Genomic DNA, 26,042 nt, shown 5'->3' with positions numbered 1-26,042 from the left:
GTTTCTTTTGTGTTTACCTGACAAAATTCTGCCATACACCCAGCTGCTTCTTCCTCTCTGTAGCTAAGTGCTTCCTAATGATGATCTAGTCACGACTATAACCGGAATTGTATCCCAATGGCCCCATATTCCTTAAAGATATCCTCCAGTGATTATTGAGCTTTTCTGATTGAAAAGCGATATCGCAAGTATCAATACAGTAAAGTACACACACTAAAGGGTAAAGAGATAACTTTTGTTTTTTAGACCCAACTGCAAAATTCAGGGAGTAGGGCATTCAAGGAGTTGGTATGATGTTGACTTTGTGATGTTATCGACCTCCGCACTTGCTTGAGGAACAATAGAGGAGCAATAGAGAACAAAAGAGGAAAGGCCCACTTATGCCATGTAATTAGGATACTTGGACCACTTATTGAGATGTGCCCTTTGTTAAGTATATCAGGTGTTAAATGAGGTGAAAAGGAGACTGGAATAGGACTTGAAATAGTGCACTACTTTAAACCAGGCCCCTGTAATGCACTATGAAGGGAATAGGGTACCATTTGGGATTTAATCATGGATTCGGGGATCAAGGAACCCCACAATGGTTTTATTTCATGAAAGCTAGTGACCACGGCTGTCCCCAATTGTATGAGACTTTAACCTTTAAGAACAATATGTATTATGCTAGAGATGCCTCATACAATGTCTGGATGTGAATGTATTGGTAATCTCTGCACATAAGGAACCTGTCTCAAGAGGACACCGCTCAAACTGGCTTGATTGTGACAAATGCAGACATTCCCCACTTATTATGAAAAATGTGTAAGCTCTCAACCACAGCTGAACCAAACCTTTTATTTCAAGAATAGCCAAAAGTGACATCAATTATAGTAACATGAAAATAAATTGTTCCGTTAATCTTTTATTTCTGACTTTCAGAGGACACCTTTAAGGTTGCAATGCATCCTCTGCAATGCGTCGACAGTACATTTATTGTTTTCATATGAGAGGCAGTGGCCCATGGGAATGTGTTCAGTGACAGAAATGAAGGAAACACCAACATCAGTAGAATGCCACACACATCCATACTTCAGTTAGCTGTAATGTATTATTATGTGAATATATTGTAGTCAATGTGCTAGAGTGTGAACACTCAAAACAGAACATCTGGCCCTGACACATTTTCCCTGGCCGTCCACAAGAGATGCAGTCTACTCTAGTGCTATTGAAAGCCATCTTGTGATGTGTGTGTGTATGTGTGTGCCACCCATGGTTCCCATTGCAAATATTGATCTTCAGCTGCCTATCTGTACTTTCAGCACATTGACTGAGCTCAATGACATGGCAAGGACATTTCTCCAGTTAAATGAAAGTCCCCTCAAGACATTGATGTATTGACCTACTTAAAATGATCAGCACTGTCGACATTTGGAAATGAAATCCCCCTTCACCGTAATAAAACCTTCCCCTTTCAGAACACACACAGCACATATGCGAGCGCACAAACACACATGCACACACACACAAACAGACACACACAGAGCCCGCTCTAGCCTTTTTGGAGCCCTAAGCGAGATTTGGTTGGGGTCCCCTCCCCCACCTCGCGGGCAAAATAGTTTAGTGGCCCCCTCCTGATGGTGTAGAGAAAAACGTACTTTTTAAAGTGCAAGGAAATGTTACAGTTTAAAGCAAGTTTTCTGCAGCTCTACACATCTTGCCATGGGGTGAAGAGGAAATGTTGCAGTTTAAAGCAGGTTTTCTGCAGTTCTACACATTTTGCCACGGGACAGAGAGAAAATGTTGCAGTTTCAAAGCAATTTTTTTTGCAGTTCTACACATTTCGCCAGGGGGTGAAGAGGAAATGTTGCAGTTTAAAGCAAGTTTTCTGCAGTTCTACATATTTTGCCAGGGGGTGAAGCGGAAATGTTGCAGTTTTGTAAAACATTTAATGCAATTCTACTCATTTTGCCATGACTTATGGCATGTTAATGATATCTGAGTGAGAGTGACTAACAAAATCAAAGGAGGCTCTCTGGAGGTCAGGGGCCCTGTGCACGTGCCCTGCGCCTGGTCAGTATTCGGTCATGATTACTACAAGTTTAGACTTACCAATCAAACAATTGTTAGCTGACATGGTTAATTGAGTGAATTTCAGTGACTGACATTACAATAGAACAATTGCTGAATTTGCACCATGTGTATTCTACTATCCTAATTGAGACCCCCCTGAGTTTTTTAGGGGTATTAACTCTTATGTTGCTTATGCCTGCAGCTGGCCCTGAACACACACACTTTACATGCCAATTATATAATATGCATACATCTTTACTAAGTTTATTATAGGAAATATAATTTTAACCATACAATCATGACAGGACCCCATCTGAATAAGACAAATTTTCAACAAACGTAGCTTACAGTTTATTTCATACAATTACGCACGCTGCGTATTTGGCGTTCTACGTGACAGGTGCTGTGCGATACCGTCTCTAATGGATTCGACCGGTTGATCACTCTAAAATTGGTGGGCTACTGTATCGCTGGAGAAAATCGTGTGGAGCTCCACACAGCTAGGCTACTATTGTCAAACGGCCAATGAGGTAAAAGCGGGGCGGAGAACAGTCGACCATTGTACTACGGGCAGTAGAGTAGCCTACTGCAAACAGCTGTGGAAGCGTCTGCTTTGTACATGCGTTTCGCTGATCTGGTCAATGGATTACACAGTTTCCCTACAAGTGCAACATCAACTGACTGTCTTCCCGACACACTTGTACCAGGGTTACAGTTTGGAGTTACAGGTAGGCTACATCTCAGACATGCATTAGCCTATACTTATGTGTGATTTGTTTTCCATTGACAGAGAAAGAGACTATACAACTCAGACTGTCTAATGCTTTCAGCTCCATCATAAATCGTGTCCGCTGCGCTGCGTGGAATATCAGCATCCTTTTTGACATTATGAGCCAGTTTAACGAGAAACAGTGACATCCTCTCCTCCATCTAGGCTACGTGATGTTGAATTCATGACACGGTGTTTGGAAATACCGGGTAGCCTGATGCGGAGGTCCTCAAGCTGAAATGCGCGCTTAAATTGCGAATCTCATTGAGGTTTCATAAATACTCCATGTGACTTGATGTAGACCTATTTGAGTTTGAAAATAAAAATCAACGGGTCGTACTGTTCATGATTATCATTTTGAGTCTCGCTGTGCTTAGAAAGTGGGATGGCATCAGAGGCCAAACAATTCCTCATATATTTTATTAGGCTATCCATCCCATGGCAATTTTACACACACTGACCTTTTTACATCGTTATTTGTTTTGCCACGTGATATATAATGTAATTTATGGGATTCCAATAGTTCAAACAGTTGGAGTGAGTTGAACTCACCTGTCATTCTACTACTGTAATATCGGTTATCTAGTATTAGATCCATTGACCATATCGTGTGTTTGGTTTTAAATTTGCCCACTGTTCAGCACAATGCATGGGATTTGAGAAGTTGGCATGTCTGTATCTTGACTATTCAAGTGTATCCAGTCATTGGATTGTGACTACATGCATTGAGGATTCGTTCCCATGCATCTTCCAATGACATTCTCCCGTTCCCATGCATCTTCCAATGACATTGGAGTGTGAAAACATAGGTGAACATCCCCATGATACTATTTTCGTTTAGTCAAAAAATGACAGCACACCAAATCCTGAATGTAATTTACCTAATGTAGCTAGCTATCCATCTCCCACATGACTGGCAACCATGCTTATGGATAGATGCGGCTCTCTGACTGGCATGACAAATTCACCTCCACACCTTGTTCTTGCTATATAGTCCTATTTAATCGTTTTCATGAAATTTTTGTTGTTTTCTTAAACACGTATTTTCTTTATTGAACAAGCAAGGGCTTTGACAGGCTATGAGAATCGTAGTGTGTTTATTTAGAAATATTGTTGCATATTAAACCCCTTTGCATACCTTTTGACGTGTGTTCACCAGGTGGTGTCTAGATTTTTTTTTTTTTTTACTACATTAATATTATCTTTGCTTTATCCACTTCCCCCAGAGCGCAAGCAGCAACTGCACTGTCTTGTTTGAGAGAACCTTATTCTCCTTCTGTTGCATTGTTTTTTAACTGCTGTGTCTCTCTCTCTGTCTCTCTCTCTCTGTCTCTCTCTCTCTCTCTCTGTCTCTCTCTCTGTCTCTCTCTCTCTCTCTCTGTGCTGCTGTCTCTCTCTCTCTCTCTCTCTCTCTCTGTGCTGCTGTCTCTCTCTCTCTCTCTCTCTCTCTCTCTCTCTCTCTCTCTCTCTCTCTCTCTCTCTGTGCTGCTGTGTCTCTCTCTCTCTGTGCTGCTGTGTCTCTCTCTCTCTCTCTGTGCTGCTGTCTCTCTCTTTCTCTCTCTCTGTGCTGCTGTCTCTCTCTCTTTCTCTCTCTCTGTGCTGCTCTCTCTCTCTGTCTCTCTGTCTCTCTGTCTCTCTCTCTCTCTCTCTCTCTCTGTCTCTCTCTCTGTGCTGCTGTCTCTCTCTCTCTCTCTCTCTCTCTCTCTCTCTCTCTCTCTCTGCTGCTGTGTGTCTCTCTGTGCTGCTGTGCCTCTCTCTCTGGTTTTCAATTTGTTTATCAAATACTATATTTGAATTGGGTTTTCTAAAAGGATTAGAGATACAGAAAAACAGAGCTCAATGGTAACTTTTAAACTGATACAATTACTTCGGGTATCTCTCAGTGTATCAAATGTCTCTTTTGTAGTGTACTTACTGCACTCTGAGCGGCATGCAACAGCACCCATATCACCCTAGAATCCTCTTAGCTGAGGCAGAAAAACACTTCTGATGTTATATCTTTATAACTGGCCAAGGTTAGAAATATTGGGGTCCTGGGCAAACCCTCAAACCCATAACAAATCATGGCACCCCCGTTAGCCTTACAATATTTTAACGATACAGAAGATATTTAAAATATAATGTGTTGCTCCTGCCTACAGTTTATGGGCACCCTGAAGAGTCATTGTGTGATTCAAACCTCCAGTTTGAATCAAACATTGGGTGTTGCCAAAAAGTAGTGCACTAAATAGTAATTTGAGTGTCATTTGGGACGCACCCTGTGACATGATTTACAGTTAAAACTCCTCCACTGGTCGATGTACGTGTTATGGTGTATCTGGAGTTTTAATCATGCTTGCCTGCCAGTTCCCATCACTGCTGTTCTTCAACTCTTTCTGAGCTCTTTCTTTCTCCAGTCCGCTTGATTCAAAGTCAGTTGCCAGAGTTGTGAAAGGTTGCTGCTATCACTACCTCTCTGAGGAGAGGCTCGCTGTACTGAACCACAAGGTGGCTCCGTCCGAGTACTATCAACTCCTTTGTTTTTCATTATCTTAAGACAATGTTCTCTGTTGCTGCATGCCTGCTGTCAGTGACAGATTAAATACACCTCCTCAGGCCTATATGCTGCTTACGCATGCATTTTCAAAAGTTCTGTGAATGTGAGTCATCCAGAATATGAGGTATATTTGGGGTGTTTTTGAACATCTTGGAGGACTTACTTAATACTCATGCATTTCACATTAATATGCACATTCATACTAATACACATACAAGCTTTTGAACTTCAGGTGATGATGATGTCCCCTATCGACCTCTCACTTTAACAACCCCAGATATATTTGTTCAGTCTCCCTATTTCATATCGTTTCTATTTTGGAAAAGGCTTGAAGTGGTAAAAATCGTGTGATCTCTCTCTACCGTCAGTAATTTGTGAGGTCTAATAAATAAAATGAAATAAAGCGCTTTGAAGCTCTGTTTCAGTGTCATCAATAAGTGATTATTTTTGTTTAAGTAAAAATGTCCCTCCTTTTTAGTTGGTTATTCAAAATCCTCCTTTCAGTCAGTCTGTGTATTTCACTGCTGTCTTCAAGATGTGTAAAAAAAATGCAGCCAAGTGAAACACAGGAGAAGGTCAAAGTGCATTGAATTGAAGAAGATGAATGTGTCATGAGATACTCCCTGAAGTACTCTTAGATTGCAGTAGTGTATAAAAAAATAACAATAAAAGTGGTATTGTTAGCAGGCTAATTATACTGTATCACACCTGAGAGAGAAGTGGGGGGAGAGTGATAGAGGGGGGAGAAAGAAAGCGAGATTGTCCTTGTATTCCATGTTAACACCTCCAAATCACCCTGTCCTCTGCCCCTTGATGGTACCCACAGGTAAAGAACTGGGAGTTAAATAATCCATCCAGGTGTTACAACTGTATACTCTAAAAATTCCCTCCAAATATAAATGATAAACAGCATCCTGTTTAGGCTGGATGTCCCTTGAAATCCCTAAAAGCATCAGACTTCCGGATCCCAAGCCCTTTGCAACAGGTTTATGGACAGTATTTTTACAGTAGTGACCCTTTCTGAGGATTAAAATCCTAGAGACTTAATCTTACCTCCAGAGGTAATCTAACTGGAGAAAATTAAAGTGATTAAATAGACCAGAGTCATAATTGAATGGGTTACGCACACATGCATACACACTCACTCAAATGACTTAACACTTGACCTAAATGTCTCTGTCAGTGGCTCAACACCAGTCTGATGATTGTGCTGGTGTAGTCTGTCGGCACTCTGCCCAGACTGCACTGTAATGTTTTCACCCAGCTGCTCTGTTGTCAGTAGGCAGGCTACACCAGAGTGTAATATTGAGATAAATGTGGCTCTGGTGGCTCTGAGGTTACACCTCAGGGGAACTGGTAATCATTTAACAGGTGCTGCATCCCCTCTATCAGTTAAGGCTGACATTATATCATATTCAATACAGTAAGTAGAAGTATTCTGTAAAACAGAGTTGCCAGTAGACCTTGGCTGTCTTCTGACAGGTGGCATCACTCCTATGTGACACTCGTCCCTCAACCGTGCAGACAGAATCGTCATGTTTTCTGGCATAAATCAAATCAAATCAAATTTATTTTTATATAGCCCTTCGTACATCAGCTGATATTCTCAAAGTGCTGTACAGAAACCCAGCCTAAAACCCCAAACAGCAAGCAAAGCATGTGAAAGAAGCACGGTGGCTAGGAAAAACTCCCTAGGAAAAACTCCCTAGAAAGGCCAAAAACCTAGGAAGAAACCTAGAGAGGAACCAGGCTATGAGGGGTGGCCAGTCCTCTTCTGGCTGTGCAGGGTGGATATTATAACAGAACATGGTCAAGATGTTAAAATGTTAAAATGTACCTTGGCCTAAAGAAAATCTGCCTGACTGCCTAACTAAAGGAGAGGACAAACCATAGTGAATGTCATGTAGATCACCTGCTGGGTGACAATTGAATCGGTGGCGATTTAACATTTATAATCGTCTGGAAATTAACATAAAAAGATGGCAGGTGTTCAGTGCGATAGAAGGAGCACCCACGTCTTTTACCTGTTTGTCGATGTGGTCTGTTTTGTTCTTAAGGCAAACACTACTTTTGACCAGATTTCATAGGGCACAATAGGCAATAGGGTGCCATTTGGGACGCAAATGGCACCACCAGGTCCTGGCCTGGAGAGTCAGCTGGAAAAATGCCGCTGTCTGCTGCTAAGGAGGTTAATAGCAATGCTGATGATGGTACTGGATGGGGATGCAACAATTCACAGATACGCATCAGTCAAATGTTTAGGCCTTCCCTGTAGCTCAGTTGGTAGAGCATGGTGTTTGCAACGTCAGGGTTGTGGGTTCGTTTCCCACGGGGGGCCAGCACAGAAAAAATAATTATGAAATGAAATGTATGCATTCACTACTGTAAGTCGCTATGGATAAGAGCGTCTGCTAAATGACTAAAATGTAAAAAAATGTAAAATGTAAGACACTACGTGACCAAAAGTATATGTGGACACCTCTTCATCGAACATCTCATTCCATGGGCATTAATTAGAGGTCGCTGATTTTGATTTTTCAACGCCGATACCGATTTATTGGAGAACCAAAAAAAGCTGATATTGATCAATAGGCTGATTTAAAAAAAATATATATATATATATATATATATATTATTTTTTTGTAAATATTTTTAACATTAGTTATTTTTATATTATTTTTTTATATTTTTTCATATTTAATATTTATTTTTTAAATTTAATTTATTTAAATTTAATTTTTATTTTTTTATTTATATATTTGTAATAATGACAATTGCAACAATACTAAATGAACAATGAACCCTTTTTATTTTAACTTAATACTTAAATAAAATCAATTTAGTCTCAAATAAATAATGAAACATGTTCAATTTGTTAAATAATGCAAAAACACAGTGTTGGAGAAGAAAGTAAAAGTGCAATATGTGCAATGTAAAAAAGCTAACGTTTATGTTCCTTGCTCAGAACATATGAAAGCTGGTGGTTCAATATTCCCAGTTCTTCAATATTCCCAGTTAATAAGTTTTAGGTTGTAGTTATTATAGGAATTATGACGCGTCAAATATTTCTCTCTATACTGTTTCATATACCTTTGACTATTGGATGTTCGTATAGTCACTTTAGTCTTGCCAGCCTAATCTCGCGAGTTGACAGGCTTAAAGACATAAACAGCGCTGTGCTTCAAGCATTGCTAAGAGCTGCTCGCAAGTGCAGTAAAATGCTGTTTGAATGTATGCTTACGAGCCTGCTGCTGCCTACCACTGCACAGTCAGACTGCTCTATCAAATATCAAATCATAGACTTAATTATAATAAACACACACAAATACGAGCCTTTAGTCATTAATATGGTCAAATCCGGAAACTAACTCATTTAAAAAACAAAACGTTTATTCTTTCAATGAAATACGGAACCATTCCGTATTTTGTCGAACGGGTGGCAACCCTAAGTCTAAATATTGCTGTTACATTGCACAACCTTCAATGTTATGTCATAATTATGTAAAATTCTGGCAAATGAATTACGGTCTTTGTTAGGAAGAAACACAGTTTGCAACGAGCCAGGCGGCCCAAACTGCATATACCCTGACTCTGCTTGCACTGAACGCAAGAGAAGTGACACAATATCCCTAGTTAATATTCCCTGCTAACATGCATTTATTATAACTGAATATGCAGGTAAAACAAATATACTGTGTATTGATTTTAAGAAAGGCATTGATGTTTATGGTTAGGTACGTTTGTGCAAGAACGTGCTTTTTTTCGCGAGTGTGCTTTTGTTAAATCATCACCCGTTTGGCGAAGTTGAAGTAGGCTGTGATTCGATGATAAATAAACAGGCGCCGCATTGATTATATGCAATGCAGGACAATCTAGTTAACCTAGTAATATCATCAACCATGTGTAGTTAATTAGTGATTATGTGAAGATAAGTTTAATGCTAGCTAGCAACTTACCTTGGCTCCTTGCAGCCACAAGGTCCTTTTGGTGCTGCATTCGCGTAACAGGTGGTCAGCCTGCCATGCAGTTTCCTCATGGATTGCAATGTAACCAGCCATAATCGGCGTCCAAAAAGGCTGATTACCGATTGTTATGAAAACTTGAAATCGTCCCTAATTAATCGGCGATGCCGATTTGTAATCGGTCGACCTCTTGCATTAATATGGAGTTGCTGCTATACCAGCCTCCACTCTTCTTGGAAGACTTTCCACTAGATGTTGGAACATTGCTGTGGGGACTTGCTTCCAGTCAGCCACAAGAGCATTAGTGAGGTCGGGCACTGATGTTGGACGATTAGGCCTGGCTTGCAGTCGGCATTCCAATTCACCCCAAAAGTGTTTGATGGGGTTGAGGTCAGGGCTCTGTGCAGGTCAGTCAAGTTCTTCCACACGGATCTCGATAAACCATTTCTGTATGGAACTCGCTTTGTGCATGGGGGCATTGTCATGCTGAAACAGGAAAGGGCTTTCCCCAACTGTTGCCACAAAGTTGGAAGGACAGAATCGTTTTAGAATGTCATTGTATGCTGTAGCATTAAGATTTCCCTTCGCTGGAACTAAGGGGCCTAGCCTGAACCATGAAAAACAGTCCCAGACCATTATTCCTACACCAAACATTACAGTTGACACTATGCATTGGGGCAGGTAGCATTCAACTGGCATCCACCACACCCAGATCCGGCTGTCAGACTGCCAGATGGTGAAACGTGATTCCTCACTCCAGAGAACGCACTTCCACTGCTCCGGAGTCCAATGGCGGCGAGCGTTATACCACTCCAGCCGAAGCTTGGCTTTGCGCATGGTGATCTTAGGCTTGGGTGCGGCTGCTCGGCCATTGAAAACCATTTCATGAAGCTCCCGACGAACAGTTCTTGTGCTGAGGTTGCTTCCAGAAGCAGTTTGGAACTCGGTAGTGAGTGTTGCAACTGAGGACAGACGATTTTAAGCTCTTCAGCATTTGGTGGTCCTGTTCTGTGAGCTTGTGTGGCCTACCACTTCATGGCTGAGTCGTTGTTGCTCCTAGACATTTCCACTTCACAATAACAGTACTTACAGTTGACCAGGGCAGCACTAGCAGGGCAGAAATTTGATGAACTAACTTGTTGGATAGGTGGCATCCTATGACGGTGCCGTGTTGAAGGTCACTGAGCTCTTCAGTAAGGCCATTCCACTGCAAATGTTTGTCTGTGGAGATTGAATGGCTGTGTGATCGATTTTATACACCTGTCAGGTGTGGCTGAAATAGCTGAATCCAGCAATTTGAAGCGGTGTCCACATTAGAGGTAGACCGATTAATCGGCATGGCCAATTTTCAAGTTTTCATACCAATCGGTAATCGGCATTTTTGGATGCTGTTTATGGCTGATTGCATTGCATTCCATGAGGAAACTGCATGGCAGGCTGACCACCTGTTACGCGAGTGCAGCAAGGAGCCAAGGTAAGTTGCTAGCTAGCATTAAACTTATCTTATAAAAAACAATTCATCTTCACATAATCACTAGTTAACTACACATAGTTGATGATATTACTAGGTTAACTAGCTTGTCCTGCGTTGCATATAATCAATGCGGTGCCTGTTAATTTATCATCGAATCACAGCCTACTTCGCCAAACGGGTGATGATTTAACAAATGCGCATTTGCGATAAAAGCACAATCATTGCACGAATGTACCTAACCATAAACATCTTTTGCCTTTCTTAAAATCAATACACAGAGCATATTTTTTTTACCTACATATTTAGTTAATATTGTCTGCTTACATACATTTATTTTAACTAGGGAAATTGTGTCACTTCTCTTGTGTTCAGTGCAAGCAGAGTCAGGGTATATGCAACAGTTTGGGCCGCCTGGCTTGTTGCAAACTAATTTGCCTGAATTTTACATAACATTGAAGGTTGTGCAATGTAACAGCAATATTTAGACTTATACCCTGACTACACCGCTCGCATTGCGTGTGCGAGCGTTGCAAAATACATTTAGAAATCTATTATTCAATTATTGCACCCGCACTGCTCGTGCGCGTCAACGACCGTCTGCATTGCCAAGGGCTAAAATAAAGTCCTTTCTATTTCTGACGCAGATCACCATCTCCTCATTGGTTTATAGAAGCAGGTACCCACGTGCCATCTCCTCATTGGTTATACCCATGTGGGTGATTCAAAGATGAACTGTGTTGCCGGTCGTCGTGGTAATACTATGAAAGTTTAGATGCCAATCACCATATAAGTTCAAAGATGAAAAAGCCTGGAAGGAGGAGAGATGACTACAAACGATTCGGTTGACCGTTTTATGTGTGGATTAATTGGCGGAGTAGAGGACCTTGTGCATTTTAGGTAAAATAACAACTCAATGTTTATATCCCAGGACAAATTAGCTAGCAACAGCATCAAGCTAAATAGGACAAATTAGCTAGCAAGTGCAAGCTAACCAGCTAAATTTCCATAAATGTTTAATGCTTTTCGACCTGTCCCCAAGTTAATGTCATTGGTTCAGAGTTTGTTTTGATATCTTAACCTGCGCGTCGTGATCGCGTTTGGTGTAGGGGGACAAAATAAATGTATGCATGATGGCGGACGTGCGCAGCCGGTTTGGGTTCTGTGTTAGGGTTGCCACCCGTTCGACAAAATACGGAATGGTTCTGTATTTCATTGAAAGAATAAACGTTTTGTTTTCGAAATGATAGTTTCCGGATTTGACCATATTAATGACCAAAGGCTCGTATTTCTGTGTTTATTATAATTAAGTCTACGATTTGATAGAGCAGTCTGACTGAGCGGTGGTAGGCAGCAGCAGGCTCATAAGCATTCATTCAAAATGTACTGCGTTTGCCAGCAGCTCTTAGCAATGCTTGATCTCAGCGCTGTTTATGACTTTAAGCCTATCAACTCCTGAGATTAGGCTGGCAATATTAAAGTGCCTATACGAACATCCAATAGTCAAAGGTATATGAAATACAAATGGTATAGAGAGAAATAGTAAACGCATCATAATTCATATAATAACTGCAGCCTAATATTTCTTTACTGGGAATAATGAAGAACTGGGAATATTGAACCACCAGCTTTCATATGTTCTGAGCAAGGAACTAAAATGTTAGCTTTTTTACATGGCACATATTGCACTTTTACTTTCTTCTCCAACACTGTGTTTTTGCATTATTTAAACCAAATTGAGCATGTTTCATTATTTATTTGAGACTAAATAGATTTTATTTATGTATTATATTAAGTTAAAATAGAAGTGTTCATTGATCATTTACTATTGCTGTAATTGTCATTATTAAATATATATATATATTATTTCAGATATATTTATATATGAAATAATCGGCCTATTAATCTGTATCGGGCTTTTTTGGTCATCCAATAATCGGTACTGGCGTTGAAAAATGATAGTCGGTCGACCTCATGTCCACATACAATTTGTGTATATATAGTGTATGACTGCATCGTTCCGCAGACCCCAAAGGGGTGCAAATGTAGCGTGCATCAGTCCAAAAATCGATTCAAAGTTACGAATCTCTGATTCACTAACATTTTTTGCTCATATTACTGTCTTTCTACTTTCTAAAAATATCAAATATTTTGTGGCTACTGATGTGTTTTCTCCTGCATGTAACTGTGTTGACAGTCATTGATCTACTAGTCATTTTTCATTCCGAACAACACCAGGGAATATCAGTAGCCTAGTCAAACTGCACACAGACCCCAGGTTCACACGCTGACCAATGCGAGGTAGGTGGCCTGTTCCTGATCTTCCACATCTGTACAGCACCTTCAGCATTCAAATGCTAAAATGGCTGGCACGATAGTCGGCTGTATTAGCTGAGTGACACCCTATGTCATTTGCTAGGTTATTGCTGTCTATACTGGAGACACAACTGTCATCTGTCTATAGCTGCTGAACGGGGCTTAAATAGATTTTATTTTGAGTTTTTTGATTCAGGTTCACCGTCAGCAACAGGTTTGGTACTTTTGCTTTAAAGAAATCATTGTATATGGTCATTTTTAGATATACAGGGTAAAGTTGATAATTTCATAACGAGAACAGCAATCACTTGCGAGGCGCACATGGCTCTCAGTCTCACGTCAGAATTAGACGTTCATCCATGTTTCTCAAACGTCACATTTTTAAGGTTAGGGTTAAGTTTAGGCTTGAACTCTGGATGGTTAAAGTAAGGGTTAAGGTTTGGGATAGGCTTAAAACTAAAATATGAAAAACAACTTTCTAGCTAACAACAACTTCCAAAAAGTATTTAAACCATTTGATTTTGAAATGGGGGTGGAATCCAAAGTTGTGCTATATATTCATTACTTATGTCATAGCTTATTGTCAAACAAGAAATATTTATACATTACTAGCTCAAACTATCTGCGAAGATGGGTTCTGTGTTGGGGGGGGGGGGGGGGGGGGGTACATTGCCCCCCCAGTCTAATAGTGGTACTATTAGATGCCTAGTCTCCCTTATGGCTCAGATCAGATGCCTACATAATACATACTGTACACCATAGACATGCATCATGCACACAGATCCGGCTTAGAAAGGCCCAGGCTCATGAGCTCCACCAGCAGCAGGTTTTAATTTAGAATGGAAAATGAATGTGTTTATGCAAAACATGTTAGTGCATCAATTCATTCTGGAGTCGCACCGAATCGTTTCAAACTACAACATTCCTGTATTGTGTCAGAGCTCATGTATCTAGATGCGTATGGAATTGTCTTGAAATGGAAAGATGTACATCCTTAGTACTGGACAAACGGCCTCATGATCCTCACAGATCAACCTGGGTGAGGAGAGGCCAAGCAGCTGTAGCTTCAGTTAAACTGTCTGGCAAGTCCCCCTGCTTTCATTGTCAATTTCCTTGGCCGGTTGTATTTTATTATCTACTGAGGGAGGTTGCAGATGTAGTTATCAATTTGTGTTTCCCTATTGGTGGAAATGAAGAGAAATTCTAGCCCCTTGTGTGGTTTATTTTGCAGAGTTGGTATTTTTTCTATGTTGTAATTTGATAGATAAAACACAGTGGTAGTGTTATAGTATTGCTCATGAACTAAGCTCTTTGTTGGTGTTAGTCAGGTTTGTAGAGGATTGTATTCATAATTGCTTATAATGTAAACACTGGTTTATATGCATGCTCACAATGCACTCTATTAGGCTGATAAAGCCAGGCTGTTGTCTGACCTTTGCTGTGCTAAAATAATTTAAGTCCTTCAGACTAAAGTGCATGTTTTTTTACAGAAATCGGATGAAGTAGATCATTTATAAATAGTGGCGGAGTGGATAAAGAAATCGTAGTACACATGTAATTAGCCTACTTGTAATTGTTTGTGTACATGCTGTTTTTTAAACTCTGAATGAAGTATAGCTGTATGATAATCAATCCCTCCTACCACACCAGTATGTGCTAATCTCTCTGTGGTTCCCTATCTGTATCGGGCTTTTTTAGTATTTTAGCCTCAGTCCAGGAATACATCATCTTTCAGCATTCTGTTTACAAGTTGAGGACTTTTGAGGGAATATGATAGAATAAAATAAATGACCAACTGTGAGAACCTTTGAGAAATAACTTAATGATGACCTGCTGGAATTGAGGCGCAAACCTGGAAAGTTTGGTTATTTGCTTGGTTTATTACCCTGTCTAACTCTGAGATGTGTTGTATCTGCAGTTGGAAGTTATAACTGATGTCTGATCCATTATTAGTGTTGTGGAGCATCTGGATGACTGCGTGCTTTGCGTTTACTGAATGAAAACAAATAGAAAAGTATCATGTTTTTTCGCCCTTTTCACACTAATTATGCTGTCCTAGTTGGGACGTTATGTAAATGCAAACTAAAGTTTAGCAAGTATCTCTTAACTTTTCATTCAGTAGTCATTTTATGATTGTTCATTCTCGAAGACAATGACAGGCGGAGTCCAAAGGAGGCTGCTGAGGGGAAAATGGCTCATCATAAGGGCGCAAATGGAATGGCATCAAACACCTGGAAACAATGTGTTTGCTACTTCCACTGATTCCACTCCAGTCATTACCACAAACCCGTTCTCCCCAGTTAAGGTGCCAACAACCTCCTGTGGTAGAGTCTGTTCCTTAGATAATATGTTTAACCAACCTCCTTAATGTCTTAGGTAGTTTGCAACCTATAACACAGCTCTGACACCAACATGCCTGTTTACTGTTCTGAGGTACCACTAGTACTCCTACGTAGGAATCTCATCATGTTCCTGTTGCTGTCCAAATCATCTCTTGGCTTGATCTCAATTCAGACAGATTTGACCCTATGCCATCCATGGGCACCAGGAGCTGTTTATGTTACAGTAATTGTAACTCTATCCAGTACTATTGAGCCCAACTCTTTCATCCTTAATAATGCCAATCATGTATAGTGCTGTTATAATGAATTGGCTGTTTTATTAGTTATAATATGGAATGGATAAGCAGCTGATCATTTATAATCAATGTGTGGTTGTTATGTTCTGCTAAATAGGCCTATGTATTATTGCTGAGGGTTTTCCCCATGAAAGTGATCTGGAATCATTAGAATACTATAATATTCTCTTTTATTCAGAGTGAAGAGGTAGCTCGCTCTGCTTTTAAAAATGAAACACATTGGATAGATTTTAGTCTGTTTTAACCCATCCTCTCCATTAATGAAGTGCATTAGAAAAAAGATCTGGCACATTAGACAATTGCCGACCTTTTACAGCTTTATCTACTCAAATAACATTTACAGTTTTTGCTAAGACAATTTTAATGAAACGGGGGTCCACTTGATCTCCATCATGACCTAATGAGCACAACAGTATTTTTTTGTTGTTGCAAAACTGTAATTCATTTCTCATTGCTTTCACACACAATGAAAATGCTAAGCACATTTTTCAAAACAGTAAACACAATTCTCTACAAATGACGAAAAACTCCAGTTGAGTAATCATGACAAACAAAAGGAAAACATTTTGGTCACCGCTGATGCAAATTACTTCCATGAATGTGAACCTCTTCTGCACGTGTGTAAAACCTCTGAACAATTGTGCAATCAGCAATCAGTCTTTAATCATGCATAAGAGGTCACCTCAGAGTTGCTGTTTCCAAGAATGGACCAAGTAAGAGGCCTCGTGAGGGCAAGGACAAAGGAGAAGCAGAGGGGCCCATAGAGGAAGATAGTTCAGCTCTCAGTAAAAATGGAAAAAGGTCAAATAAAGCATTTTGTTTCTGGATATTTGTGCTCTTGAGTGACATTCTTTCTTCATTGGTCATCTGGTAAAATCATTTTAGAAAATAATAATGCAGCCCATGATGTGATAATGTTTACTTGCCTTTTATGTTGCATACTATAATTATAGTATCAACAAATGGCACAGATATATAAAATAGCGTTCACCATGTTATTGTATAATGATAGTGTAGTTAGTATTTATAGGGCCACTGTGTAATTATTCATTTATATAACTTTTCATTAGATAACAAGTTGTATGTTTTGATGGAGGTAGATGATTTTGTGTCATGTATTTAATATTTTGAGTCTCAATGCATTTTGAAAGTGAAATGTGTAATTTTGGCCAAATTGTTTCAGTTTGGGACTGACTGTTAATTGTTTAGAAAAAGTGAATTCTGTTTAGACAAAGGTGCTTAGGTAGTCGAGGAAAAATGGTAAACAAACCTCCCTCAAGAACAAATATTTATATTTGTGTGAAGTATGTCAATTTGCCATCCTGCAATTGTACATTTCTCAAGATTTAGATTTTTTTGGGTCTGTTTGTCCTTTGAGCATCATTGAAAGAACCACACTGGTCTTATAAGACTATTTAAAATGAAGTTTTCTCAGCCAAAGTTTCCAGCCGGGGAGTTGTCTAGCAGTGTACACAACCTGTCTGTCTATAGGCCTAGTAATACCTCTGATTAGTGTAAGAGGCTACAATCCAGTCTCTTCCTCCTCTGTACCTTCCCTCTCACCCTGGATTCTCCTCTGTGTTGCTCTGATGTGCTGCCACGAATGCCTGCAGCCTACAACATAGAAATAGAATCACTGGACACAGCCGATGGTAATGAGCTCAGCTGGGACACAGCGCTGCAGGACAACCAGCAGCCTAGCCAGAGACAGTGCGCTGAGACTCAGATTTCTCACTTACTACACAGAAATGCTTATTTATGGATATGAATGTCATTCTCTTCATGGTGATGTATCCTGAATAGGTACACCAAGGTAGAAATATGCAATGTCCTCCTTTGCATATTGGGATATTATTCTAAACATTGGCTATTATGTTAATGAGCTCTTGCCCCAAACGAGACCACATTTGGTTGGACCGGACCAAATCTGAAACCAATCATAGACGTCTATGTTTCACAAGTTTGGACATCAAAGTACAGCACGGTAGAGCTTAGTAGATTACAGTCAAGTACATTCGAGAAGAGATTTGTAGAGTTCAATACAGTACAGTAAAGCAGAGTATGATACAGTACTGTACATTATAGTGTACTCAACTTTAGTGTTCTCTACTGTACAGTAATGAACTGAGCTGTCCAAACTTGTGACCCACACATGTTGTTTGTGACTACTATGATTTCCCATTGTAGCCAATTCAATTGAAAAAAGTCCGTTACAGAATTTCAAGTTTTAATAACTGAATAATTCATTAACAAAATGTGTTATCAGTAAAAACACTAACTAATGGATAGGTCTACTTTTACTTGTTACTTCTGTGAACTTTTTATTCCAAATTTTTAGGATGGAACATTTTGTGAAAAATGTATATATGTTTTTGACATGCTCCTATGAACATCACATGTTCTTAGGAGCATGTGGGGTGGCAGGTAACGTGGGGCGGCAGGTTGCCTAGTGGTTAGAGCGCTGGACTAGTAACCGAAAGGTTGCAAGATCAAATCCCTGCGCTGACAAGGAAATGTTAGGAGTTTCTTGGAATGGATGGGATTGATTTATGTGACAGTAATGTGACTACATATTCATATTTTCTCCTCCATTAGAGCAAATGTAGCACTTGACCTGCTCTTACGCTCTTAGGGAGCGATTTGAAGGGGGGAGGGGAGGGAGGGAGATGAAAATTGGTATTCCTTTAGTCTTTCTATTTTAGCTATTTTGAAACAATGCTGTGTTCAAGGCTCAATAATGTTATTCAGTGACATGGGCAAGATTACTTTTTGAGCTCATAAAATGTTTACATTTCCTGCTAATGTAACCATTTCCGAAGATGTAACTATTTCAAAACATGTTAAAAATGTATGGATAGTCTGGGTCAGTCAACAACTGAAGTTACATTCAAAGTGTTATATAAGATAAATTAGTTAAATGATTTGAACAAATGCACAAACTTTTTTGGTCATGAATTATAGAGGTACCACTCTCTCCTAAACCCACTAATGACCAAGTTAGAGCAGTGTGCTGAACACCTTGAATGATTTACACGGAACTGTTGACTCACGTTTTCAATCAATTATTCAGTTCAACAAAAGTTCCATTCTATCTTCCTAACCTATTTCCACTCTAGTTGTTATATACACATTTCCGAGGCTTTCCACGCATTGTATTTCTTGTGAAACGTAAAGCCTAATTTCTGTATGTTTAGAGAGATCTTTGAGAATATGGATAGAAAGAAAAAGCGAGATAGGACAGGGAAACAGAGGGAGAGCGAAGTAGAGACAGACACAGAGATAGGCTAGCCCATGACAGTTGTGTTTTCTCTTCCTATTCCTGGCCCATGTAGCTGGTGAATGAATGAGTGCAGCGTAAGACCTTTCCTCTGCCAGGAGGGGCACCTAGACGACAGCCCAGTGTGACTCGGCAGCACATGTTGACGTCGATGTGGGCTCCTGAGCGGAGGTTGCACTGATTTATTTATTCTATATCCTCTGCTCTTCCCCTGTTAGTTTGTTGGTTGGTGCTGCAGCATTCAGACACTGGGTTTTGCCCTCATCCTGTCAGTTTGGTGCTTTGGCCCCTCCCCTCTACACAGGAGCTCTGAATGCCAGCCTCCCTCCCTCTCTCCGCTGATAACAGCTTACAGGCATTGTGCTGCCAGCTGGAACTCAGTGCCAAGGTCACATTATTTTAAAGAACAAGCGACACAAAATGCCAAAAGGTGAAAAGGCAGTCTGGAACAAAATAATCCTGTACTAGGCATTAATGGGATAATTCAAATGGAAGAGTAAGGGTTACCCAGATTAAAACAGACTCTTACATAAACCCAGAGATTTAGAGAAGGTTATGTTACTGAGAAATATATATATTCTCTATCACTGTTATTTTACAGTGATAAAGGAAATATCCAAGTAATTTTAAAGTGATAAACAAAATATCCAAGTTATTTTACAGTGATAAACGAAATATCTACGTTAACATCAGCATACCAACCTGCATCCCACTGCTGGCTTGCCTCTGAAGCTAAACAGGGTCGGTCCTGATCTGTCCCTGGATGTGAGACCAGATGCTGTGGTTAGGGGTGTTGGAGGTCCAGTAGGTGGCTCTCTTTTCTCTGGTCTAAAGAAATCCCAATGCACCAGGGCAGTGAAGGGGACTTTGCCCTGCAGAGTGTGCATTCTTTTGGATGAGACGTTAAATGCATGTCCTGACTCCCTGTGGTCATAACAAATCCCATGAAACTTATCTTAAGAGTTTCGGAGTGTTACCCCTGGTGTCATTGGTAAATTCCCAACCTGGCCCCATTCCATCATGGCCACCTAATCATCCCCCTCATCCCTAATTGGCATATATCACTCCTCACTTCTCCACCTGATAGCTGATATGTGGTGGAGTTTCCCCCTTACTATGTAAAGCGCTTTGAGTACCTAAATTGGTAGAAAAGCTCTATATAAATCCAATCAATTATTATTAAAGTAATGTGATTGTAGGGTAGGACTTATTATGCAGAATAATTCTATGAAAATACATTGTGTTTGACTTTGAATGGCTAGTTTGGCAAATTGTAGGGCATGCCAGTACTTCTGAAAAGAATATGCAATTTCTGAAAAGAATCCAGAAGTAAAAAAATATTGAGATTTGTAAACTGCATGCCATACATATACAGTATGTGTAAAACTGTGAGTGCGTGAACAAGCATGATAACTCCGCCTGGAAAACACCCTCCATTCACCTTTTATGGCAACAATAACACCGGTATAATTTGGAACTATTGGAATTAGGCCACAACAGTTTCTAAAAGAAAGAGACAAATTTTATCATTTTGATTTTCAAAAAAAATCCCCCCCCCCCCCATTTGCACAAAATACTTACTTGCCTGCTTGCAATAGATCACTTCAACAACTACAAAAAGTGCATATGCATGGTCTAAAGTTTGCGTGGAGGTAAGGACATTCTCACTCCAAGTTCAGTTTTTAGAAATGCTAACTTTTGCGGGAAAACTGGCACACATATTTTGTATGTATAGTACGCACGGTTTATACTCCTGAGGTCACCATGATCATGTGAAAGGACACTAATGCAGGGTGTGAACTGTTTGGCCAACCACCCCACTTCACTCCAGATCACTTCAACTTTGAACAGCTTAGACTGAACTTCTGTTTGGTATGATTCACAGTTGTTTGATTGCTTGTTTTATAGGTATCTCAAGTGAAGTTAAGTAACCTATCGGCGTGACATTGATTTATGCTCTGATGGATGAGCTGGGCCTTTTCTTTTGACGTTACTACTTGAAGATCTTATGTGTATGTCCTGATTTGCCTGCCGCCTCAACTTGTCCTTCAGCTCTGAAACACGTCGGCTGGCAAGTGCCTATCCCTACACTCTACCACACTATTCACACTTCACCAAACTATCTGTACTTTGTTGCACTATTCATGCGGCAAGTTATGAAAATACGTGCAAAAGAGAAAAATAACAAAAATGTCCAGTGATGAAAACTAGGCAAATCAATGTGAATTGAATAATGTGAATCTTAAAATGTGTAAAAGTAGAAAGTATCGAGGAGTTTACTGAGATGGCTTATTGCCTTTGTCCTTTAACACGTTCCTCACTCCTCCTCACCTTGCTTATTGTTTATTTTATTCCTCTGTTGTACCTGTTACTCCAGGGCAGGCTACACAAATAAATCATCTGGAAGATCTGTCTCCATCCAATGGGCTCATGATTTATTTACACATAATCATGGATAGAAAGAGAAAAAGGAGCGATGTATGGGCCACCCTAAGGCAGAAAAGTTTATTTCTAGATTGTTCACCTGCTATTTCCTGTAGGCCAACACATACACAAATGCTTTTCCAATACCAGTGTTATGTGGGCCTATTTGTTTTATTGAAGGCTAGTGATTTGGAGATGCCAATAAGGGACAAATAACTTAATATGTCCAAACTTTTGTATAAAGAAGACATTACATACATAAGATACGTTTTTTTAATGTTAGGATTCATCTCGTATTATTTAAGTACAGTGGGCTCCAAAATTACTGGCACCCCTGACTGGCAATGCACAAACAATACTTTAAAAAATATAAACAATATAATTATAGAGACAAACTCAAAATACCAACATGTGAAAAATACTGTACTTTATTAATGTTTCAGTGGAACCCACCAAAATCATTTATTGATTTAATTAAAAATCAATGTCCTCCAAATCAAGGTTTCACAATTAATGGCACCCTTAAATATTATTGTAAATAACATCTACCAAAATTAAACCAGGAATTATATTCCACTTATTTAAGTTTATCTAATATTGAGCCATTACATTACATTACTTCCTTTTTCAGTAGGGTATAAAAAAAGAGGTAACACGCTTGCAATATCCCTTTGTCATCCAACACCATGAAGAAAAGAAAAGAACTGGCAGTTCAAAAGGGACAGATGGTTGTAAACATTCATAAATGGTAATGGCTACAAGAAGATCCACAAACGATTGAATATATGACTGAGCACTGTCAGGGCAATTATTAAAACATTCAAAAGATATGGAACAGTTGAAAACTTCACGGGTAGAGGACGCAAATGCATTTTGCCCCCCAGGATAGGGAGGAGGATCATGAGAGAAGCAACAAAATCCCCAAGAATCACTGTGAAAGAATTGCAGGCCTTGGTGGCGTCTTGGGGTCACCAGGTTTCAAAAAGCACCATCAGACACCACCTCCACAACCACAGGCTCTTTGGAAGGGTTGCCAGAAGAAAGCCCTTAATGACCCCAAGACACAGACGCAAGCGCTTGGAGTTTGCCAAACGTCATTTAAAGTATGATTAGAAGAAGGTGCTCTGGTCAGATGAGACCAAAATTGAACCTTTTGGTCAGATACAGCATCGGCATGTTGGCGTCGAAACAGAGATGCATACAAGAAGAGGCACCTCATACCCACGGTGAAATATGGTGGTGGGTCAGTGATGTTTTGGGGGTGTTTTAATTCCAGAGGTCCAGAGGCACTGGTTAAGATTGATGCCATAATGAATTCCACCAAGTATCAGGCAATTTTGGCTGACAATCTGGTTGCCTCTGCCAGAAGGCTGGGACTTGGCCGTATGTGGACTTTCCAACAAGACAATGACCCAAAACAGACCTCAAGATCCACACAGAAATGGTTCTGTGACAACAACATCAATGTTCTGCCATGGCCATCTCAGTCGCCGGACCTCAATCCAATCGAAAACCTGTGGGCTGAGTTGAAGAGGGTAGTTGATAAGCACAAACCCATGAATGTGAAGGATCTTGAAAGGATCTGCATATGGGAATGGTCCAAAATCCCTCCAAATGTGTTCCTTAACCTTGTCAAACATTACAGGAAAAGACCATGCTGTTATCCTTGCCAGAGGTGGTGGCACTAAGTACTAAATGAGGAGTGCCAATAATTATGAAACCTTGATTTTGGTGAAATGTCTTTTGTATTAAATAATTGTATGATTGTGGTGGGTTCCATTGAAACATTAATAAAGTACAGTATTTCTCACATGTTGGTATTTTGAGTTTATCTCTATAATTATATTGTTTACATTTTTTTAAGTATTGTTTGTGCATTGCCAGTCAGGGGTGCCAGTAATTGGAGCCCACTGTATGTGGTGATATTCTCTTTTAGCCCTTTAACCTTGTGGGAATTGGCCTATAAGGATAGGGCTACATTGAAATGTTTCTTACAGAAGAAATATTAAATGCATAACCATGGTAGCAATTGAAAGGGAACAGTTTGTAGATAATGGGAAACTAGTGAGACCAAAGTTGAGTATACAACAGTTCACCTGACACGACTGAATCCAAACATTACTCTTGATTTTATGTACGTTTTACATTTACTGTACTTTTTGCCACATTTGTTGATAACGAATCAGAAAATACTCTGAATACATTTAGTAACATGACTATTCCTGGAAAATGTGGGGTAGGTGCAACATAAGATGAGAGGACTAACTGGTGTCTCCAAGTGGCCACCCACCTCTCCAAAGTGTGCATAGTTCCTAAGCAATTTCAATACACTTTTATGACTCTAAGACTTTTCTTTGAGTCATAAAACTATAAGATACTAGAGCAAGGAACTAGAGCAAGCACCTGTAGTTGTTTCATTTGGAACACAACCTTGCATCCCCGCCATCACACAGTTACTGTTGCTTACGCAATCTAAAAAACGATCCATTATAAATCTGGGTCAGGTGGGCATGATTTGAAAGCTTGTTCTATAGCCAACACGAATAGCGAAGTTATAAATACAATCTTACAGTGTTAGGCTTTCACAAGGCAATTCAAGGAAACAGATCCTAATTTTGGCGCTCGTAGAAAGGACTCATGAGTGCATTCAGGTGCGTGTGTCAAGCAGCATTTCTTTCTCTCAAAATAAACAAAAATAGACTCATTCTGTTCAGAACAACCCTGGGTATGACGTCATGTCATCTTGTAACTGTACATCAAAAACAGTGATCGTAAATGTTGACCCTGTATATCCCATGAGTTTTATGATTTGGAGATATGAAATACACATTTGTACTCACCGGTGTTTGGCTTGCTTGTATGACATCAAAGCGGTATTTATTATAGTCCTCAACTTCGCATCAGAACGGCTGTCAGTCAAACCCCACACAGCGTTGTGAAGAACAGAGCCAGAGGTCTACAGACAATACGTTCCAATGTAGGTGCTTATTAGTGCCCAAATCTGCCATTTTCAACCTGTATAAGGGTATGAGTGTAAAGGGTTACTGGTTGGCCTTTAAGTATATAGTGTGTGGTGGGGTGATAGAGTTTAGAGGATTATAGTAATTGCATCACAATTGGTACCCTATCCCCTATATATGGCCCCTGAGCCACATGCTTATTACAGATAAGTCAGGTCACATACCCTAGCTGTAAAAACATGCTGCAGATTCTACACTTACATTTTGTCAAAGATTTTACAGAATCAGTTAAAGTATTGATTGTTTTAGAGAGAAGTTTTGCTTGTATCGTTCACTGATTGAAGTTTTAAAGGGACAATCTGCAGTTCAAAGAATAATAAAGCATCACCCCACCACTGTTTTGGTATAATGCTGAGGGATGGGGCTGGAGAAATGTAACCACTCTCAAATGCATAGACTGAGCTATGGATGCAAGGACTGACCTTCTATGATATCAAAATTATAGTTTTAACCAGGTTTTGAGGCGATAAGGTTACATTGTTTACAAATAAAGGCGTAAAGCCAGCTTATATTTTGGGTTCTGATGGGGTACGACAGTTGAATTAAGCTCACAAGGCATTTATAAATTATAGTGCCTTCAGAAAGTATTCACACCCCTTGACCTTTTCTACATTTTGTTGTGTTAGTCTAGGGTTGCACATTTTGGGGAATATTCAGCGGTGGAAACTTTCCGTGGGAATTAACGGGAATATATGGGAATTTATTCATTAATTAATACCATTTTAAATGTAGATGTTTTTTGCATTGGATATAGTTACCATATCATATGGAGACAGAAACATAAACCTTTTACCTTATGTAGACATAATTGCAAATAATTAAGTCCTTCTAATAGAAAAAATATATATAATTTAGTTACAATTGAACTTTAATTAAATGAGTTGACTATTCACATGGGATGATTTCACTGAACAACAAAAGAAAGGGAATATTGAATGATCCCCAATGATCCATCGCATCTCCCAAAAAACGTTTTCAACATACATCTGTAAAATGATAGTCTAGAAACTAAAGCTTTGGTTGTCTTCCTCTCAGGCTTCCATGTCTTCTCCCTGGACCTCCTCAATGTCCACCTCTTGATCACCAGACTCTGAGGCCTCATCTTCACTGTCATTTTCCAACCTTGTTGAGGATGGCTCGTTGTCAGGCTCAAAAAGCCACAAATTTGCCCGTATGGCCACCAATTTTTCAACCATTGTATTGGTCAGCCTGTTGTGTGTGTGTGTGTGTGTGTTTCCAAACAAGGACCAGTTGAGCTCTGAGGCGGCTGATGTTGGTGGGATTTGGAGGATGATGGAGGCAACAGGGGAAAGAGCCTCAGATCCACAAAGTTCTTTCCACCAGGTGGCTGATGAGATATGTTGGCACAACTGCCATATTGCATCTCCATCCCAAAGCCCTTGCTTTGAGTTTCAGGCCGCTTACCACTCTCTCCCAAAATTCATCATCCAGGAGGATCCTCTTGATGGGGCTGTCCATATCGGCAGACTGTGATATGGCCATTTCTTGGAGAGACTCCTTCCCCTCTAGGAGACTGTCAAACATGATGACAACACCACCCCAATGGGTGTTTCTGG

At 39.9% G+C, this 26,042-nt stretch overlaps 1 protein-coding gene across 1 annotated transcript in view; it reads left to right on the top strand.

Annotated features, from left to right (window-relative positions):
- The first annotated feature begins 2,498 nt into the window (after nt 1-2,498).
- The window catches only part of LOC106580521 (zinc finger matrin-type protein 4), a 196,659-nt gene continuing 173,115 nt past the window's right edge, over nt 2,499-26,042 (top strand). The window contains exon 1 of the mRNA XM_045703277.2: nt 2,499-2,780. Coding sequence (XP_045559233.1) covers nt 2,694-2,780 — 87 coding nt within the window. The 5' untranslated portion in view covers nt 2,499-2,693. The remainder of the gene's footprint in view (nt 2,781-26,042) is intronic.

Source organism: Salmo salar, chromosome 20 (genome assembly GCF_965601325.2).
Source record: "Salmo salar chromosome 20, fSalSal1, whole genome shotgun sequence".
In the NCBI taxonomy this organism is placed as follows: domain Eukaryota; kingdom Metazoa; phylum Chordata; class Actinopteri; order Salmoniformes; family Salmonidae; genus Salmo; species Salmo salar.
The sequence above is the reverse complement of the archived record's forward strand: the minus strand, read 5'-3'. Positions and strand labels throughout refer to the sequence as shown.